At 35.8% G+C, this 18,296-nt stretch overlaps 1 protein-coding gene across 6 annotated transcripts in view; it reads right to left on the bottom strand.

Moving 5' to 3' along the window:
* PDE1A (phosphodiesterase 1A) overlaps positions 1-18,296 on the bottom strand; it is a 385,412-nt gene that overhangs the window by 54,906 nt on the left and 312,210 nt on the right. For all 6 annotated transcript variants that reach the window (XM_012468608.3, XM_012468605.2, XM_012468607.2 and 3 more), the window contains 3 exons: positions 14,739-14,840; positions 14,494-14,614; positions 1,853-1,934 (listed from right to left, as the gene is read on the bottom strand). In XM_012468608.3, coding sequence (XP_012324031.2) covers positions 1,853-1,934; positions 14,494-14,614; positions 14,739-14,840 — 305 coding nt within the window. The remainder of the gene's footprint in view (positions 1-1,852; positions 1,935-14,493; positions 14,615-14,738; positions 14,841-18,296) is intronic.

Here is an 18,296-nt window from a genome sequence, read left to right as displayed (position 1 = left end):
TTTTCTATTTACTATTCAGCCTTATATACTATTGCTAACAATAAATTTAGACCTAAAGAGAGTGACTATAGTTTCCTCTATCAACAACAGGGGTCATTCTCCTTTTTGAAAGCACATTATGTGCATTTTGACTTTTATTATTTACCAACAAGAAATCATATCTAAGCTCGAAAGAAATTAAATAATTGAAGATTTTTCTCAGGTAACAGGAAGACAATTACTTTTTGTTTCTTACTATATTAGAGCTTTCTGCCGTTGTGTTAATATTTCAAATTTCTGTTTATTATTCTCTGAATGTAAAGTGTTAGTTCACAGCATGTGGGTGTGTTCTGTCAAATCAGTGAAGAGAAAAGTAACATCTCTGGGAGACAGCATTAATCCCACCACTTTGAGATGTCAGGATTGAATGAAGACTTTTACATTTAAAGCACTCATCAAGATAGAAAATGACACACAGAGAAAAGGGCATTGTCCTCTGGGAGAATTTTCCATCCTGTGTTTAGGCAGAGGAGGAGACAACAAGCTATTCTAAGGTCTGTGTACACAGCAACATCCCAGATCCCAGGACTGGTGTGGGTGCCTCAAGTCAAGAGTTCGTTGTTAGAAACACATCTGAGAGCAATAAACTACCACCTCAATATAGGAGAATAGCTGGAGGGAGGCTTTTTAAGTGATAATGTCCTGGAAAGTATGCACATTTCAAGACTGTCCATCAGATGCTTGAATAGAAGTTATTCACATTTCAAGTAACTGGATTACTTATAGTATATAATAAGGCACATTTTTAATTTAATAAAACTTCAATACTTTTAATTGATGCCTTCACATTAAATCAATAGTTTTAATTGACGCCTTCATGTTAAGTAAATGTTAACTGACCACCCAGCATACTACTTCTAGTTCTGTCTGTGTTCTTAAATGCCTGAGATGTGTAGACTGTCAACTGAGGCATCACCTCTACTAACATGGCAGCAATTTATATTACAGCAACAAGCCTCAGAAACTTCCATTCTCCTCAGCTTGCCACATCAGGTCCTTAGCCTGCCACTAACACACTTACTAAACAAGGATAGGCCCCTGTGTTATGGTCTCTGGAAAAACAGCTGTTGAAACTTGGATGGGAAGGGAAAAGGTCAGAGCACCCAGCTTTCCAACAGCTGACCGCCCCAAATCTTTGTGATGCGTGGTGCCGGAGCATAACTACAGAGGTAAGGAGTGATCCTTATGTTTATTGATCATATAATTCAGTAACAAAAATGCTGGCTCAAGGAATAACTATGTCAAGTATTTGAGCCATATAGCACAGCAATAATATGTTTTAATAATGGACTGGGCTTGAAGTCCCCAACACAAATACAGATGATAGGAATAAATGTGGTTGGGAGCATTATCATTTTGCAAATTTCCTGTTGCTGGTTAATCTCACATCATGAGAGAATATTTTTCCAAATTAAATGTGCACTACTACATTAAGCATACCATGGAAACTTAGTGATAGAAAAAGTATACTAACATTTTCATTGAATTGACCTATAGCTAAAAAATTAAATTACAGAAAACAATAATCAGCAGAAAAACAGCATAAAATAGTCTCCGGCACAAGAAGAAAATTTTGTATTTTGTAAAAGGTAATGATAACCATTATATTTACTAATGTTGCTTTATTGAATTCATCTTGTGAAAAATGCTTCAATAATTCTTATTTAGCACCATATAGATCAATTTAAAAATCGAATTTATCATGAATATGGAATGAAGTTTTCATGGAAGTTGCCCTTTGAACAATATGGTTTATACATTTGAAAACTGACAAGCACACACATACTCCACCACCACAAGTCATCAGTATTACCTATTTGTGACTGGGCCACCATAGTTGACTTCCGATCACAAAGTGGGGAAAATGGAAGCCCTAACTCAGCTTCTTTATCTCCCTGGAGAAAGAAAAGCACGTTAGTATAGACTTGGGTCGGAGAAGCTAAAATAACGAGCAACCTAAGATAGAAAGCCTAGAAAAGTCACATCTTTCCTTTCTTAATTAGCACTACTTTTTTGTAAAAACCAAAAACTATTGTCCACGTTTATATAATTTTTCTTGGATGATCTCCTTTTGAGGACAGTTTGCAGGGAGAAAAATGATGAATGTTTTCAGCACCTGGAGACTTTGCTTTGCATTACAATCCCTTCACTGTAAAGAGACAAACGTTTTATTTTTGGAATTTTCTAAAGTCACCGTAAAATACCTAGCCATCTTAGTGTGTTATCTGACATTTAATTAACAATCCAAGTTAATTTATTTATGCCAAGTATACCAATAGACCTTTAATGTCAAAATTTTGTGACAGAACTGTTTTTCAAAATTAAAAGTAAACGAGCATTTTGAAACGTTTCTATTCATTAACCAAGTTTTATGAAATCTTCCTCAATATAAAATGAGGACTATCGGGCCAGGCGCGGTGGCTCACGCCTGTAATCCCAGCACTTTGGGAGGCCGAGGCAGGCGGATCACGAGGTCAAGAGATCGAGACCATCCTGGTCAACATGGTGAAACCCCGTCTCTACTAAAAATACAAAAAAATTAGCTGGGCACGGTGGTGCGTGCCTGTAATCCCAGCTGCTCAGGAGGCTGAGGCAGGAGAATTGCCTGAACCCAGGAGGTGGAGGTTGCGGTGAGCCGAGATCGCGCCATTGCACTCCAGCCTGGGTAACAAGAGTGAAACTCCGTCTCAGAAAAAAAAAAAAATAGGGACTATCTTCAACATTCTTACATTCAGTGTGCATAAATTTATTCTAACGTATTATCAGAGAAAATTGAAATGTCGATAGCTTTTTAATCATTTGATCCCATCTAAAATAGATTAATTAAGCATATATATTAAAGAATTCCATTTATATTTGGGTTTTACATCATGAGAAGTAATTAGATTTTCATCTTCTAAAACACAGGCTGCTGTTCTGGTCAAACCTTTAATATCGCAAGGTTTATTAAACTGTCTTTTTTCCTTTGCATTAAAGGGGATGTGCTTATGAAAGGAACAGGAGAGGATACTTCTTTGTTCTTGTTCATTGCAATTGCCTGGCCATTTGAAAGAATGTTTTAGGTTCGATTTTCTCCGAATTTATTGGCTGTATACCTTCATGAGGAACACCAGCCTTGCATCGTAAGTCCATAACTTAGGATAAAATACCTGTCTAAGGACTTCAGTTTCCTTTCACTCTGTTTCCATTAACATCTTTATATCCTACTCTTTAAAACATCATGTCTACATGCAGCTTTACAAATTTTTTTTGGAATATCTTCTCGTGCAGTTCCCCTAAACGATGCCTGTGATTATGAGAGTTATAGGCAGAAAGTCTGGAATCAGAAATGTTGGGGAAAATCTAGACATAACCATCAAAGAAGTAGCAAAATTAGTTACAAAAAGGACATTTTACTCTGTCATAACTCAGAGAAAATAAGGAATAAGAATTTCTGTGACCTCTGCCAGCAACTCCCCTAGTTCCTCTGGATAATAATAACACTAATTCCATTTGAAATTCTTATTTATACTCAGCTTAAAGGACAGATGGAAGGGAATTATTAATCCCATTAGTCTTAGAGTCAGAAGATACAGTCAGCTGAATCGCTGCTGTTGTAGGGCTTATTGCTCTTACTTCAGACATAGCACAACTTTTGCTGAAATGAATTCTCCTTATCTATTACCTAATTTTGTGATCTTGATTTACACATTTTAGGAATAAAATATAATAGATATTATAGTATCTATCCTGAGATTATCTAAGATAATTTATATGAAGCATAAGGACAGTGCCTGCCACTTAGTAGTCATTAAGTTTAGCTAATAAGAAGCATATTTTAGGCTGGGTGCGGTGGCTTGTGCCCTGTAATCCCTGCACTTTGGGAGGCTGAGGTGGGTGAATCATGAGGTCAGGAGATCGAGACCATCCTGGCCAACATGGTGAAACCCCATCTCTACTAAAAACACAAAAATTGGCCAGGTGTGGTGGCATGTGCCTGTAGTCCCAGTTACTCAGGAGGCTGAGGCAGGAGGATTGCTTGAACCCGGGAGGCGGAGGTTGCAATGAGCTGAGATTGTGCCATTGCACTCCAGCCTGGTTAACAGAGTGAGACTCCCTCTCAAAAAAAAAAAAAAAGAAACATAATTTATAGTAGCAATAATATGAATGCAATATGTGCAAATTAAAGATATTTATGATGTCTAATGAATATATCAAATAGTTTTAAAACACAGGAAATTGAAGTAGTGCTTAATTTAGCATGTAATAGATAGGCATCAGTTTTTTCTCCTTCTTTTTTCTAGCAAGGAATTGACAAGAAAGGAATTCCACTTTTGAAAGATTAGTTTATCTTCAATATGAGAGATGACTTGGGGTGAGCTGATGATTCCTTGGCTTCCAGTGTGAATGGAAAGGAGGGGTCTATTGGTGCCACTAATGCAGACCAGATGATCTTGGTGGGGGGGTGGGCGTTGAATATTATTATGGATTTGGTTTCTAACATGTTGAGGATAAGGTGCAAGAATAATATCAATGGCTTATGTTAAAATATAAGTAATAATATTACTATTGATAAAATAATATAAAATAAAATAAAATAGAAATAAAGCTACTGATAGGCTTTTGGGAACCTGATATTAGAGATGCTTATTTAATATATGCAGATATAACTGCATTCTATTTTTTTGTATATTTCTTAGGTTGGTGCAAAAGTACTCGTGGTTTAATTGTCAGTAGTCTTAGAGTCAGAAGATACAGTCAGTTGTATATTGGCAATTATAACTGCAAAACCACAATTACTTTTGCATCACCCTAAATATTATATGACTGTATCTATTAAATGCAGCTAAGCTACATTTAACTTTTTTTGGATGGGGGGGTCAAGATGCTGCTATCTAGTATGTTAAGAGCACACATTTAATAGATGTATTTTTATGCTCTGTGGTACAAGTTCTTAACTGAAAAAGGCATTATGGTGATTTACTTTCTTTTTTTTTTCTCTGAGATGGAGTTTCCCTCGTTGCCCAGGCTGGAATACAATGGTGCCATCTCGGCTCACTGCAACCTCCGCCTCCCAAGTTCAAGCAATTCTCTTACCTCAGCCTCCCAAGTAGCTGAGATTACAGGCATCCGCCACCACACCCAGATAATTTTTTGTATTTTTAGTAGAGACAGGGTTTCACCATGGTGGCCAGGCTGGTCTCGAACTCCTGACTTCAGGTAATCCACTCACCTCAGCCTCCCAGAGTGCTGGAGTTAAAGCCATGAGCTACCGCACCCAGCCACTTTCTTGAGCTAAATTTTATAGAATGTTGAATGGCAACATTTTTCATATAGGGCTTAGGAATTTGACAGATATATGCAGGACTGACCTTTCTACAGATGAAGCAAGAGATTTTATTTTCTATCTGCTTCCTGTACCCCACAATTAAGTTAGAATATTAAATTTTCACTGTCAAATTGAATGCTAAAGTACATTAATTATTTAATTTATTTATAAATATTTCAAAGTGTTATTTACTCTTTAGGGTGAATAAAGGCCATGACTGCAAGATTAGTAGGGAGCCCTGTAGGTAAACTGTGAAGAAACTAGAACTCGTATAAAGAGAATGTTAGGATCTCTGAGTATAAATTTGGCCACGTTTATAATTTCCTCATTCTATCCCAGGACAGGGAATATTTACTTTCCATCAAGGTAAAACCAGGAGTCATCACAATAAGCATTGTGTAAGAAGAGTTTATACTTTTCTTGGAGGTTTTGCTGTCATTTGAGGGTGCTGCCATCAGGAAGCCTAAAATACACTTTTAAAAATCAGGAGGCGGCCAGGCACAGTGGCTCATGCCTGTAATCCCAGCACTTTGGGAGGTCAAGGTGGGCAGATCATCCGAGGTCAGGAGTTCGAGACCAAACTGACCAACATGGTGAAACCCTCTCTGTACTAAAAATACAAAAATTAGGCAGGCATAGTGGCCGGTGCGTGTAATCCCAGCAACTCAGAAGGCTGGGGCGGGAGAATTGCCTGAACCCAGGAGGCCGAGGTTGCAGTGAGCTGAGACTGCACCACTGCACTCCAGCCTGGGCAACAAGAGGGAGACTCAGTCTCAAAAAAAAAAAAAAATCAGCAGAAAGTAGAAAAAGTGGTCCCTTCGAGGCACCTTGAGGTTCTTAGGCTCCACAGCTTGTACCCGTCTTTACAATTCACTGGAGATCCTTGAAATTTCTTTTCTGAGAGGCTATAACAGAGAACTAGCAATGGTTTTTAAATGCTTTCCTACCAGTGTAAAGTGCTCTGACAGCCATTAATAAGGTGTGAAATCCAATGACTTAACAGCACATTTTTGTTGTCATTGTTGTTGTGTTTTACATTTCTCTGAAGCCAAAAGAATTTCTATGTTTTTTTAATGAAGACGATAAGACGGTATAGTACAGAAATCTTGAGAAAACCCTTTCATTGAAACTTCAGTTTTAGACAAAGAAGCAAGGACAGTAACAAATATGCAGGCAGCCCCTGACCACAGTTTAGGAGACACTCTGAGGCTGAGGGTAGAATTTGAGAGCCCATTAGTTCTTTAGAAGAATTTAATTGCGAAAGGAGAGGAGGATGCACTAACTTAGCCTTATTTGGAAAACTTAAGGAATTTAGGCCATCTAATTACCCTTCTTTACTTCTGTAAATGGGCCTTTCTGAATTCAAAGAACACCACGAAAAACATTTAAGTGTTTAATAATTATAGCAACTAACACATTCACTTTCAGTAAAATATGTGGTCGGATATAACTGTATTTCTGTGAGTGTTATAAATATTTTATGGAATATTAGAACCCCTGGGGTAATCAGTTTTTATAGTATTTTTATAGCTCTTGAAACTAGAAGCTTTAATTTTTACATTTAAAATTATCTTGGCTCATAGCTACAGTTCTTTTCATTTATGTGATTTTGGGAGTTATGTTTATGATTTTGTAAAATGCCAGATCCTTGGCTGAGAATGGACTAACTAAATACATTTGTATTACTATGAAAAATAAAATTTATTTTGAAATAACACACTTCACGTCTAGCAACGTCTAAAAATAGAGAGGCCTGACTGTATACAATTCAAGGTAAAATAACCATTTTGACCTTTCCTTCCAGATAACTTGCATTTCCAATTATTATTTTCTTCTTGGCTAACAAGGTAATAATTATTAATCAATGCAGCTTTGGTTCACATATAGATGTTTTTCATGTGTCACAAAACAACTAGTTGAGGAAGGGAAAAATTCACTTAGTTATTGTTATTTAGTTTAAAATACAAACACATTTTGATGGAAGTGACTATTTTTGTAAAAAATATAAATGCATTGACTTCTTATCTTACCAATCTGACATGTGTGTTCAAGAGGAGAATAAAAAGCAAAAACCTGTCTTCTCTTACTAATGATTATTTTTTTGGCTGGTATCTCCACCTCTGATCTCTCTCTCATATCAGTCATTGTTAAAATGAATGTAGCATCCTCCAAATCTACCCATTACTGTCAGTAGAGGCAACTGCGTTGATGTGTGTGAAAACTCGAGGAGACATTAATCATATTGATAAATATCACATGCTTGTTGTGAAAATGCCTTGGAAATGAGAACCTGCTCCACTGGCTTTTACCATCAGCTGCTTACTCAAGAGTCAGAAATCAGCATTTCTCAAGACTGCAAATTCTTGATACAATTCTGATCTCTGGCTAGTTTCCCATGGCTTTAGAGGGTGAAACTAAAGTAGCACTGAAGAATGGGATAATATTTATGGAATTTTTAAGAATAATACAAATAGCTTATCTACCAGAAATATATGGCATTTTAAAAATTCTTGGTGTCTGAGCCCATTTATTAGATACAATGAGTTTGGTAGACAAACTAATAAGAAATTGATTTAGAAGTTAACACATCATAAAATTCCTCCGCATTTATCTGAAATATTCACACACACACACACACACACACACACACACACACACAAACCTTTCTTGAAAGGTTGCTCTTGAAAAATTTTAAAAATCAGCTCTTTCTTTTGGTAGTTTTCTGATTTTTTGAATTTCTATTCAGGCTCTAATTTTGTTCAAAACCAATAGAAGGAATTTCAAATCTAGCATTACATTCTGCAGAGCAAAAAGGAAAATACTTCTCTTAATTGGCTACTTTTAAAACTTGATGATTGTTTTGGACACGTGCTTTTAAATTGTTCCCAGATCTTTAGAAGTTCAGCTTTAAGTAACTACCAAACAACAAAATATTTCATAAGCAATGGTATAGTATACTGATACTTTGCCTTGGAAAAAATATAGAGCTTAAAATAGACTAGCAGGATAATAAATACCACCAATTCCTCACACTTGAAGCCTTCTTAAATTTATTCTGTCACTTTGTTCTTCACAATCATCCTGGGAAGAAGGCAGGATGGGAATAAGGAAGAAGGCATATGTACAGACAGGAAGGGGAAGACTCATCTGTCCCACTCCTGGAAGAATGAAAAGCTAGGGCTTACCCTTGAGTTTTCTGAAGTCAAGTCCAATTATCTCTCTATTTCGCATTATTAGGCTTCTTATGTTTGACCAATATACATAAAATACAGTCTTTAACAAGAAACACAAAATGTTTACATTTAAATTGTAGCTGAGGACCATGATGAGTTCTGGACAGACCTCCTTTGATTTACCTCAAAATCTCTAGCACAGCCAGTGGATTTAAGACACAGTATTTAGATGCTTAGTATTTTCTAAAGGAACGAAGACATATATTTGCAAATTGCTTTGTAAAAGTGTTGTTTTCACTGTCTGAGATGAAAATCCCAGTCACCTTGGCTAAACGCATAGCAGAAAGGTATCAGTACTATGGATCTGACAAAGTGATAGTTTTACAGATGGCTATGCGAGGATGAGCAAAAATAAAACATACAAGAACCACTGCAGTCCTGCTCATTTCTAGGACATCTGCATAGATACACAGACACAGTTCCATATCTTTTTGTCAAATCAGAGTAATGCATACACCAAGGAGTTTCAGATTCATTGCTTATTTACCCCCAAAGGTGTACATTATGTGATATGATCAACAATAAATAAGGGTACTATGGGATTTATTTAGTTAGTTCAGAGCAAGAAAACATTTTACCTGTTAGAATCAGTATATATTTCAGTGTAAGTTTCATAAAGAAATACTTGTTTTGCTTGAAAGACATATTGGTTGGCAGTACAAACTTACTTATTTTGACCTTTAACTCCACATTTTTCTGTTTTGCTGCATATGTTTCTGAAGGGGATTTGAAAGTCATTTACTTTTAAAAATCCAGAAATTGGTGAACTTACAAAACACCTCACTCAATTTCTTTGAATTCATTAATCTCATGATCCTGTCAGGTATTCTTTGTCTGTTTTGAAATCAGTAAAACAAAAGGATAATATAAATCATGATATTATTTGGAGACCTAATGGTAATTTTCAGGAGTCTCTCAGATTTTAGTTTAGTTTTTTTCCACAGTATTTTTTTTAGGGCCTTCTTTAGGTCAGAGATGAGCCACCTTCATTATGATATACTATTTTTAAAAAATATTAAAGGGAAATTTATGTGCAAATCAGAAGTGTATAAACAGGAACATACTTGTATAACATTTGATTAAGATATAGAGCATTTCCATCAACCCCAGAAAGTTGCCTTAACCTCATCCAAGGAACCCTAACCCATATAGTCACTGACCAGTCTGATTTCTGTCACCATATATTAATTTTGCTAGTTTTTGAACTTCATATATTGGCCCTAATTTTCTTCTTACTATTGATTTGTGAGAGTTCTATATGCAATAATTGGATACAAATCCTTGGACAGATATTTGTAGTAAAAATATTTTCTCTCAGTCTATGGTTTTCATTTTCTTAATAGTGCCTTTGGAAGAACAGAAGTTTTAAATTTTGCTTATGTCCGCTTCATTTTTTTTTTCTTTTATGGGTAATGCTTTATGTGTCTTCTCTAAGAAATATTTACCTACCCCCAAGATTAGAGAGGTATTCTCTTGTGTTTTCCTCTAAGAGCTTTATAGTTTTAGGTTTTGTGTTAAGCCCTTTAATTTTAAATTAGGTTTTGCGTAAGGTGTAGGTAGGGAACCAGTTTCCTTTTCTTCCCATATATTGTTCCATTTCCTTTCATGGAAAGACTCCTTTTTCCATAGTTGTTTTGGTGCCTTTGTAGAAGATCAAATGACTTTCTACATCTGAATCTGTTTCTGAAATCACTCCTCTATTTTAATGATCTATTTGCCTATCCCTATGCTCTAAGCCGATAACACAGTGCCTTGATCACTGTAGCTTTATACTAACCCATGTAATTAGGAAGTGTAAATCCTCCAACTTCTTTAGTCTTTTTCAAAATTGTTTTGGCTGCCTTAGGGTCCTACGTTTCTACACAGATTTTAGAATCAGCCTTTCAACTTCTACAAATAAGCCTGTTGCAATTTTTGATAAAGATTATGTTAAATTTATTAATCGATTTTGGAAGAATTCACATCTTAGAAATATTGGCTTTTTCTGTCATTAACATAATATATCTCTCTATTTACATAGGTCTTAAAAGTGCTCTCAACAATATTTTGTGGTTTGCAGTGTGGAGGTTTCATATACATCTAATTAAATGTATCCCCAAATATTTTATTATTTTATGCTATTATAAAGCATATTGTTTTAAAATTTCATTTTCAAATTGTTTGCAACTTGCATACAGAAATGGAATTGATCCTACAAATAATAAACTCATTTATTAATTCTAGTAGCCTTTTGTAGATCGCTTGAGGTTTTCTATGTAGATGCTCATGTTTCTGCAAATAACAGTTTTATTTATTTTTATTCAATCTATACTTTGTTTTTTATCACCTTCCTGTACTGGCTAGAACTTCAACTCTCACCACTTCTATAGAAGAATGCAAGGTTGAGTAGAAGTGGTGAGAGTAGCTATAATCATCTTAGAACATAAAAATGTTCAATGTTTCATCCTGAAGTGTTACATTAGCTATACCTTTTATCAGGTTGAGGAAGATCTCCTACTTCTGGTTTACTCAGAGTTCATATAATTAATGTCAGTTGAATTTTGTCAAATGCATTTTGCACATCTATAGGGTTGATAATATATTTTTCTTTTATTTCCTTTAATATAGTGAATTAATTAACTTTTAAATATTAAACTGACTAAAGTTATGATATGATATGCACTTCCTTAATAAATTGCTGGATTTGATTTCCTAAAAATTTTTAAATTAAAAAAAATTTTATTTAGTTTTATGTCAGATGTGGATGTGTAATTTTCTTTCCTTGAAATGTCTTTGTCAGGTATTGTCAGGAATTATGCTGTCAAATTTCCCTCTTCCTCTATGTCATAAAGGAATTTGTGTAAAACTGGCATTATTTCTTCCTGAAATGTTTGAGAGAATTCACCATCTCTCAATTTAATTGAATATTGAGAACTGAAATCAGAAATAAGAATTAAAGCTGTCTAAGCCTGGAGTTTTCTTCATAAGAAGAGTTAAAGTACAAATTCAACTTTTTAATATATATTTTTTTGAGACGGAGTCTCGCCCTGTTGCCAGGCTGGAGTGCAGTGGCATGATCTGGGCCACTGCAACCTCCGCCTCCTTGGTTCAAGAGATTCTTGTGACTCAGCCTCCCGAGTAGCTGGAATTACAGGTACACATCACCACACCCAGCTAATTTTTGTATTCTTAGTAGAGACGGGTTTTCGCCATGTTAACCAGGATGGTCTTGATTTCCTGACCTCATGATCTGCAAAGTGCTGTGATTATAGGCGTGAGCCATCATGCTCAACCACAAATTCAACTTTTAAAAAAAGATATATGAATATTCAGACTACATGTTTTTTTCTTGTGTCTGTTTCAGTAATTTATATTTCTCAAAAAAATTGACAATTTCATCTAAGTTTTCAATTTTATTGGCCTAAATTATGCATAATATTCCTCATCTTTTTGATGAATGTAGGCTCTATAATGATATTCTCTTTCATTTATAGTTTTTTCCTCTTTTTGATCCTGCAAGAAATTTCCTTACTTTTTTCAGAGAGCCAAATGTTATCTTTATTAATTTTTGTTATTGTTTGTCTTTGTTCTGTTTCACTGATATCTACTCCTATATTTATTATATCCTTTCATTAACTTATCTGGACTCAAGTTTCTTAACTTCGAGCTTCTTAAGGTGAAACAGAGACAACAGACTATTATACCTTTGTTTTTTCTAATGTAAGTATGTAAAGCTATAAAATTTCCCCTAAGTACTGCTTTAGTTAAATCCAACAATTTTGTTTTCAAAATCATTCAACTTAAGATATTTAAAAATGTCTTCTTAACCTGAAAAATCTTTTTGTCTTTTTATGTTTCTGTTTTTGCATCTCTAATATCACAGGGCTATTAGTAAAGATCTCTAAGGTCTCTTTAGAGTTATCATTTTCTGGTTATTCATTGGTTGAGTATATTATTATAATTTTTAATTGATCATAATAAGCAGTTAGCCTTCAGAATTTTTACATTTAGTGTATTTTTTTTTTTTTTTTTTTTTGAGACAAAGTTTCGCTCTTGTCATCCAGGCTGGAGTGCAATGGCGCGATCTCGGCTCACCGCAACCTCCGCCTCCTGGGTTCAGGCAATTCTCCTGCCTCAGCCTCCCGAGTAGCTGGGATTACAGGCACACGCCACCATGCCCAGCTAATTTTTTGTATTTTTAGTAGAGATGGGATTTCACCGTGTTGACCAGGATGGTCTCGATCTCTTGACCTCGTGATCCACCCACCTCGGCCTCCCAAAGTGCTGGGATTACAGGCGTGAGCCACCGCGCCCGGCCTACATTTAGTGTATTTCTTTAGCACAAAGTAAATTATTAAAATATTTCTTAATGCTATTTTTAGTATCAAAATATTTGAATTTAGAAGATGCTACTCAGTACCTTTCTCTAGGAATATGAATTGCAATGTAAAAGTGAAACCATGTATTATAGCCATCAACAATGGGAGACAGAAACCTGAGTCATCCAAACATAGTAATATATTTGATGTTTATATCTTCAGAACAGGTATAAAATCAATGAATAAACATTCACAATAAAGAACAACGCTGAGAAATAAAATAATCTGAAAATAAAGAAATAAAATAACTTATCTAAATAGGACTGTGATATAATAAAAAAAATTGTCTGATCTTCATTCCCAGTTCCAGGCACAGAGCTTCAAAAACTTGTGGAGTTTCCTGAGTGATAGGAGACTCTATGCTAATGAAGCAACTCTTGGCCTATCCCCTAGATAGTTTCACGATAGGGCCAGGTCACCAGAAACCAACCTCCTGATTAGAAAGTTGGAGCTTTTAAGCCAGCTGGGGGATATCTGGGAAGGAAGCGGGGCTGGACATTGCATTCGATCACATGGTCAATGGTTTAATCAACCACACCTATGAAATGAAACGCTGATAAATACTCTGGACAGGAAAGCTCAGTAGAGCATCCTGGTTGATGAAAACATTAACAAGGCAGGAGGCTGGCACTCCAGAACTCCACTGGAGATAGCAAGGAAGCTCTGCGTCCAGGGCCCTCCCAGACCTTTCCTTATGGGCCTTTTCATTTGGCTCTTCCTGGGTTGTATCCTTTACAATAAAATTGTAATTGTAAGGATAGCACTTTTGAAGTTTTGTGAGCCATTCTAGCAAGTTATTGAACCTAGAGAGGGTAGTGGGAACCAATGAACCTAGAGAGGGTAGTGCTCAGAGGTGCTGGTGTCTCACAGCCCCATTTGTAGCTGGCATCTGAAGTGGAGCCAACCTTGTGGAAGACTGAGCCCTTTATTTGTGCAATTTGATGCTAACTCTGAGTGGGTTGCATCACAATTGTATTGTAGTGCTCCAGCTTGGATTGTGGGTGTTGCAAAATAGGAACATGTGTAAAGAAAAGATGAGTACTTGTGGCACAGAACACCAGTCACAATCCTTATCCAGGCTTGTTTCTGATGTAACACTAGATTTTTTGTTGTTGTTGCTTATTTCACTTAAGCATGTGTCCAGCCAGCTAAAAACTGTATTTCTCTGCCTCCATTGAAATTCTGGCCAGCAAGATTTATTCAGAACTGTTACATATCCTCTTCTCCTTTTTTTTATTAAAGCTATTTGCTGTCTCTGCTGTGGCACTTATGTCTTAACAGCAGACAACAATTCTTAGCTGTTTATGTTTTTCTTTCCCGAGAGTGGCATCTGATATCCAAAACTTGACTCTCTTTAAAACATGTATCACACTACATAGGACTACTTAATACATTTTTCTGAAAGATTAATAAATTTTGCTGAAACCCCCAAGAATGTGTGGGGGCCAGTGGATAATAGTAAGTCACAAGCCCTGGATTCGGTACAGGAAAGGTGTAGGCTAATACGGGCAGTCACTGTTTCCAAAAACATTCGCACAGTGTGTGAAAGAGGCACCTGCAGGAAAAACTCCTCCATTAGGGCCATGGTCCACCGATAGTGCAGCTTCCAGGATTTGGCTGGGTGGCTGATGTCTGCTGCGTGGAGAATCAGGGACATGGTTTTGGCTCTGTCAATCCTGTCAAACCAAGAACATGCTTAATTATTCAGAACAAGGGAACAAATTACAGTCTTTTCTGAGGACAAGCCATGGAACTTTAACATGATAAAACAAACAAACAAACAAACAAACAAAAACCTACCCTTCAGGCTGCTGCAAACTGTTTCTTATATTTTTAATTTGCTGGAAGTGACCTGACATGTCTGTAGATAAAACCATTTCAATCACCAGGTTCCGAAGATCCCTGTAGGGTCACCAAAAAGAGAAAGGTTCATTCAGCTCTTTATTGTTCCAAAGTGGAACATTGCCATAAATATCACTCACCATGTTTTATTGTTCTTAATGGATATGAACACAAAAGACGCTACTTTTAAATGTGAAAGTCTACACAAAAATTTGACATTATTTTACTTTTTAACTGTCATGGATCTAAGAAGTTACCAGCAGTGTGAATTGCAATGGTGTTCACACCTCCCTAAAGAGCTGGTGCTCTCCCTTCTCACTCCCACAACTCTCCTGCACTCATAATTCCTAAATATTATCATTTTTAATCTGAAGGGAACTTTAGCCATTTTAAAGAAAAACTATTCCAAATATAGTGTTGTATATTATTTGCATCCTTTGAGGAAAAAAATTAACCCAGTGGGGCCTGAGACTATTCTAAATCCATATGGTCAATGAAACTAAAAGGCTTGATGTCTCAGAGAAGAGATAGGGGTAAGAAGGGCATGAGTTTTCAAGACCCTCTTGGATCCTTCTTTATTTTGCATTTTTTAACAAAACTACTACTATTAATGAAATCAGTGCTATTCCTTCAATAAATTATCAGTGAGGCACTGAACTGTAAGATTAAATGTCTTCATATAATATAGAGAGATATTAGAATACTTTAGTAACTAGTTGCTTTCTATGTGTATAAAGACATGTAATCTTCCTAACAACCTCTGAGGGAGTATTAATATTTCCCACCAGAGGAGACTGAGTCATCTAGTCACACAGCTAGTACATGGCGCAGGTAAGATTCAACCCAAGAGTTCCCACTTCCAAAGCAGACACATAGACCACTCCACTGTGCTAACCTTCCATCATAAGAACCCCAGAGAAACCAAGATGCTAAAGTGGGTAGTGATTCTCTGTTCAAGCTTTTGGGATCTGACCCTACATAACATAGAAAGAGCAATTGGTATTACTGACAGTTTTAACCAAGACACTTCAAATACAATAACCATATCACAAAGCCTCACAGTTAATAGAAAATAAGGCACCCCAGCAAATGCTTGCATGTTCCACAATTCCTTGTTTGCTCTGTACAGATAAGTTAAAAAAATCACTTGTACTGGAAAACATATTTCATTTTCATTGTGTGGTGTGCCCCATAGAATAAGCTGAACCAAAAGTGTGATGGAAACTTGAATTATTATCTTGCACAAAGATATTTTACCTAAAGATGATATAATCTATTTGATTATTTGATTTTTAAAAAAACTACATATTGAAGGTTCTTGCTGAAAATCATGGGCACTCAAAATTTCTATTGAATTTTTAGACGGAAGCCATGAGAATCAATACTCTGCTTACTGTTCGTAATATTGGATAGCTTGCTTACTTTTACTTTTATTCAAGTAGTAAGGGAAAAGAAGCTATTAAAGGTAGTGAATAAAATTATTCTTAATTGTATTGTTTTCTCTGAAAATATGACAAGACTCACATTAGAAAAGCAACTGAATAAAAACGTTCATGTTAACTAAGGATAATGAGACTAGAGTTTAAGGAAGTCTATAGAATCTAATAAGTACATTGTGGTTTACACATAAATGATCGATGTTATCAATAATCAACTAATAATATGCTAATGAATTAGGCAAAATAAGAAAATGTTAATTTATAAATTTTTTTGTGAAAACTTTTAGATTAAGGCATTTATTTTTACTAAAGGTACTTTAAGAAATAAACAGATTTGCAAACAGAAAACATGAGTCTTTAAGAAGATATCCATATTTTAATTCTTAGTAAATGTTATTAAAGCTGTAGTAGCAAATAAATATTTTTGGATTTTTGGAAAATGTTGGATGTGTTGTATTCTACAATTTAAATAATATGTATACTATTTGTTAAAACAATTCTATAAAAACATTCAATTAAAATGACTGAAGTTACCAAACAGAAATTTAAAGAAAATTACAGTCATAAACTATTAGAATAAAATATTTAAAATGATAAATAACAAAATATAATAGGAAATAAAATGACACTGAAATAGCAACAAAGTCCAGTTTGTAGAAAAAAAGGTTTATTTATTTGAATAACAACAAAAATTAATATCATAAAAATTATCTCTGGGAATGGTAATCACTGATTAAGAACATATCTACAACCACCTGATCTTTGACAAACCTGAAAAAAACAATCAATGGGGAAAGGATTCCATGTTCAATAAGTGGTGTTGGGAAAACTGGCTAGCCATATGCAGAAAGCAGAAACTGGACCCCTTCCTGACACCTTACACTAAAATTGACTCCAGATGGATTAAAGACTTAAACATAAGACCTAACACCATAAAAACACTAGAAGGAAACCTAGGCAAACCATTCAGGACATAGGCGTAGGCAAGGACTTTATGACCAAAACACCAAAAGCATTGGCAACAAAAGCCAAAATAGACAAATGGGACCTAATCAAACTCCACAGCTTTTGCACGACAAAAGAAACAGTCAATAGAGTGAATTGGCAACCAACAGAATGGGAAAAAATTTTTGCAGCCTACCCGTCTGACAAAGGGCTGATATCCAGAATTTACAATGAACTAAAAAAGATTTACAAGAAAAAAACAAACAAGCCCATTCAAAAATGGGCGAAGGATATGAACAGATACTTTACAAAAGAAGACATACATGAGGCCAACAAACATATGAAAAAATGCTCATCATCACTGGTCATTAGAGAAATGCAAATCAAAACTACATTGAGATACCATCTCACGCCAGTTAGAATGGCGATCATTAAAAAATCTGGAGACAACAGATGCTGGAGAGGATGTGGAGAAATAGGAACACTTTTACACTGTTGGTGGGAGTGTAAATTAGTTCAACCACTGTGGAAAACAGTGTGGCGATTCCTCAAGGACCTAGAAATAGAAATTCCATTTGACCCAGCAATCCCATTACTGGGCATATATCCAAAGGATTATAAATCGTTCTACTATAAGGACACATGCACACGAATGTTCATTGCAGCACAGTTTACAATAGCAAAGACCTGGAAGCAGCCCAAATGCCCATCGATGATAGACTGGACAGGAAAAATGTGGCACATATACACCATGGAATATTATGCAGCCATTAAAAAGGAGGAGTTCACATCCTTCGTAGGGACATGGATGAACCTGGAAACCATCATTCTCAGCAAACTGACACAAGAACACAAAATCAAACACCACATGTTCTCACTCATAGGCGGGTGTTGAACAAGGAGAACACATGGACACAGGGAGGGGAGCACTATACACGGGGGTCTGTTGGGGGGGAGGGGGGATAGTGGGGAGGTGGGGAGTTGGGGAGGGATAGCATGGGGAGAAATGCCAGATATAGGTGAAGGGGAGGGAGGCAGCAAATCATACTGCCAGGTGCGCACCTGAGCAACAACCTTGCATGTTATTCACATGTACCCCAAAACCTAAAATGCAATAAAAAAAAAAAAAAGA

Source organism: Aotus nancymaae, unplaced genomic scaffold (assembly GCF_030222135.1).
Source record: "Aotus nancymaae isolate 86718 unplaced genomic scaffold, 86718_ANA_hifiasm-v0.15.2.pri h1tg000008l, whole genome shotgun sequence".
NCBI lineage: Eukaryota > Metazoa > Chordata > Mammalia > Primates > Aotidae > Aotus > Aotus nancymaae.
The sequence above is the reverse complement of the archived record's forward strand: the minus strand, read 5'-3'. Positions and strand labels throughout refer to the sequence as shown.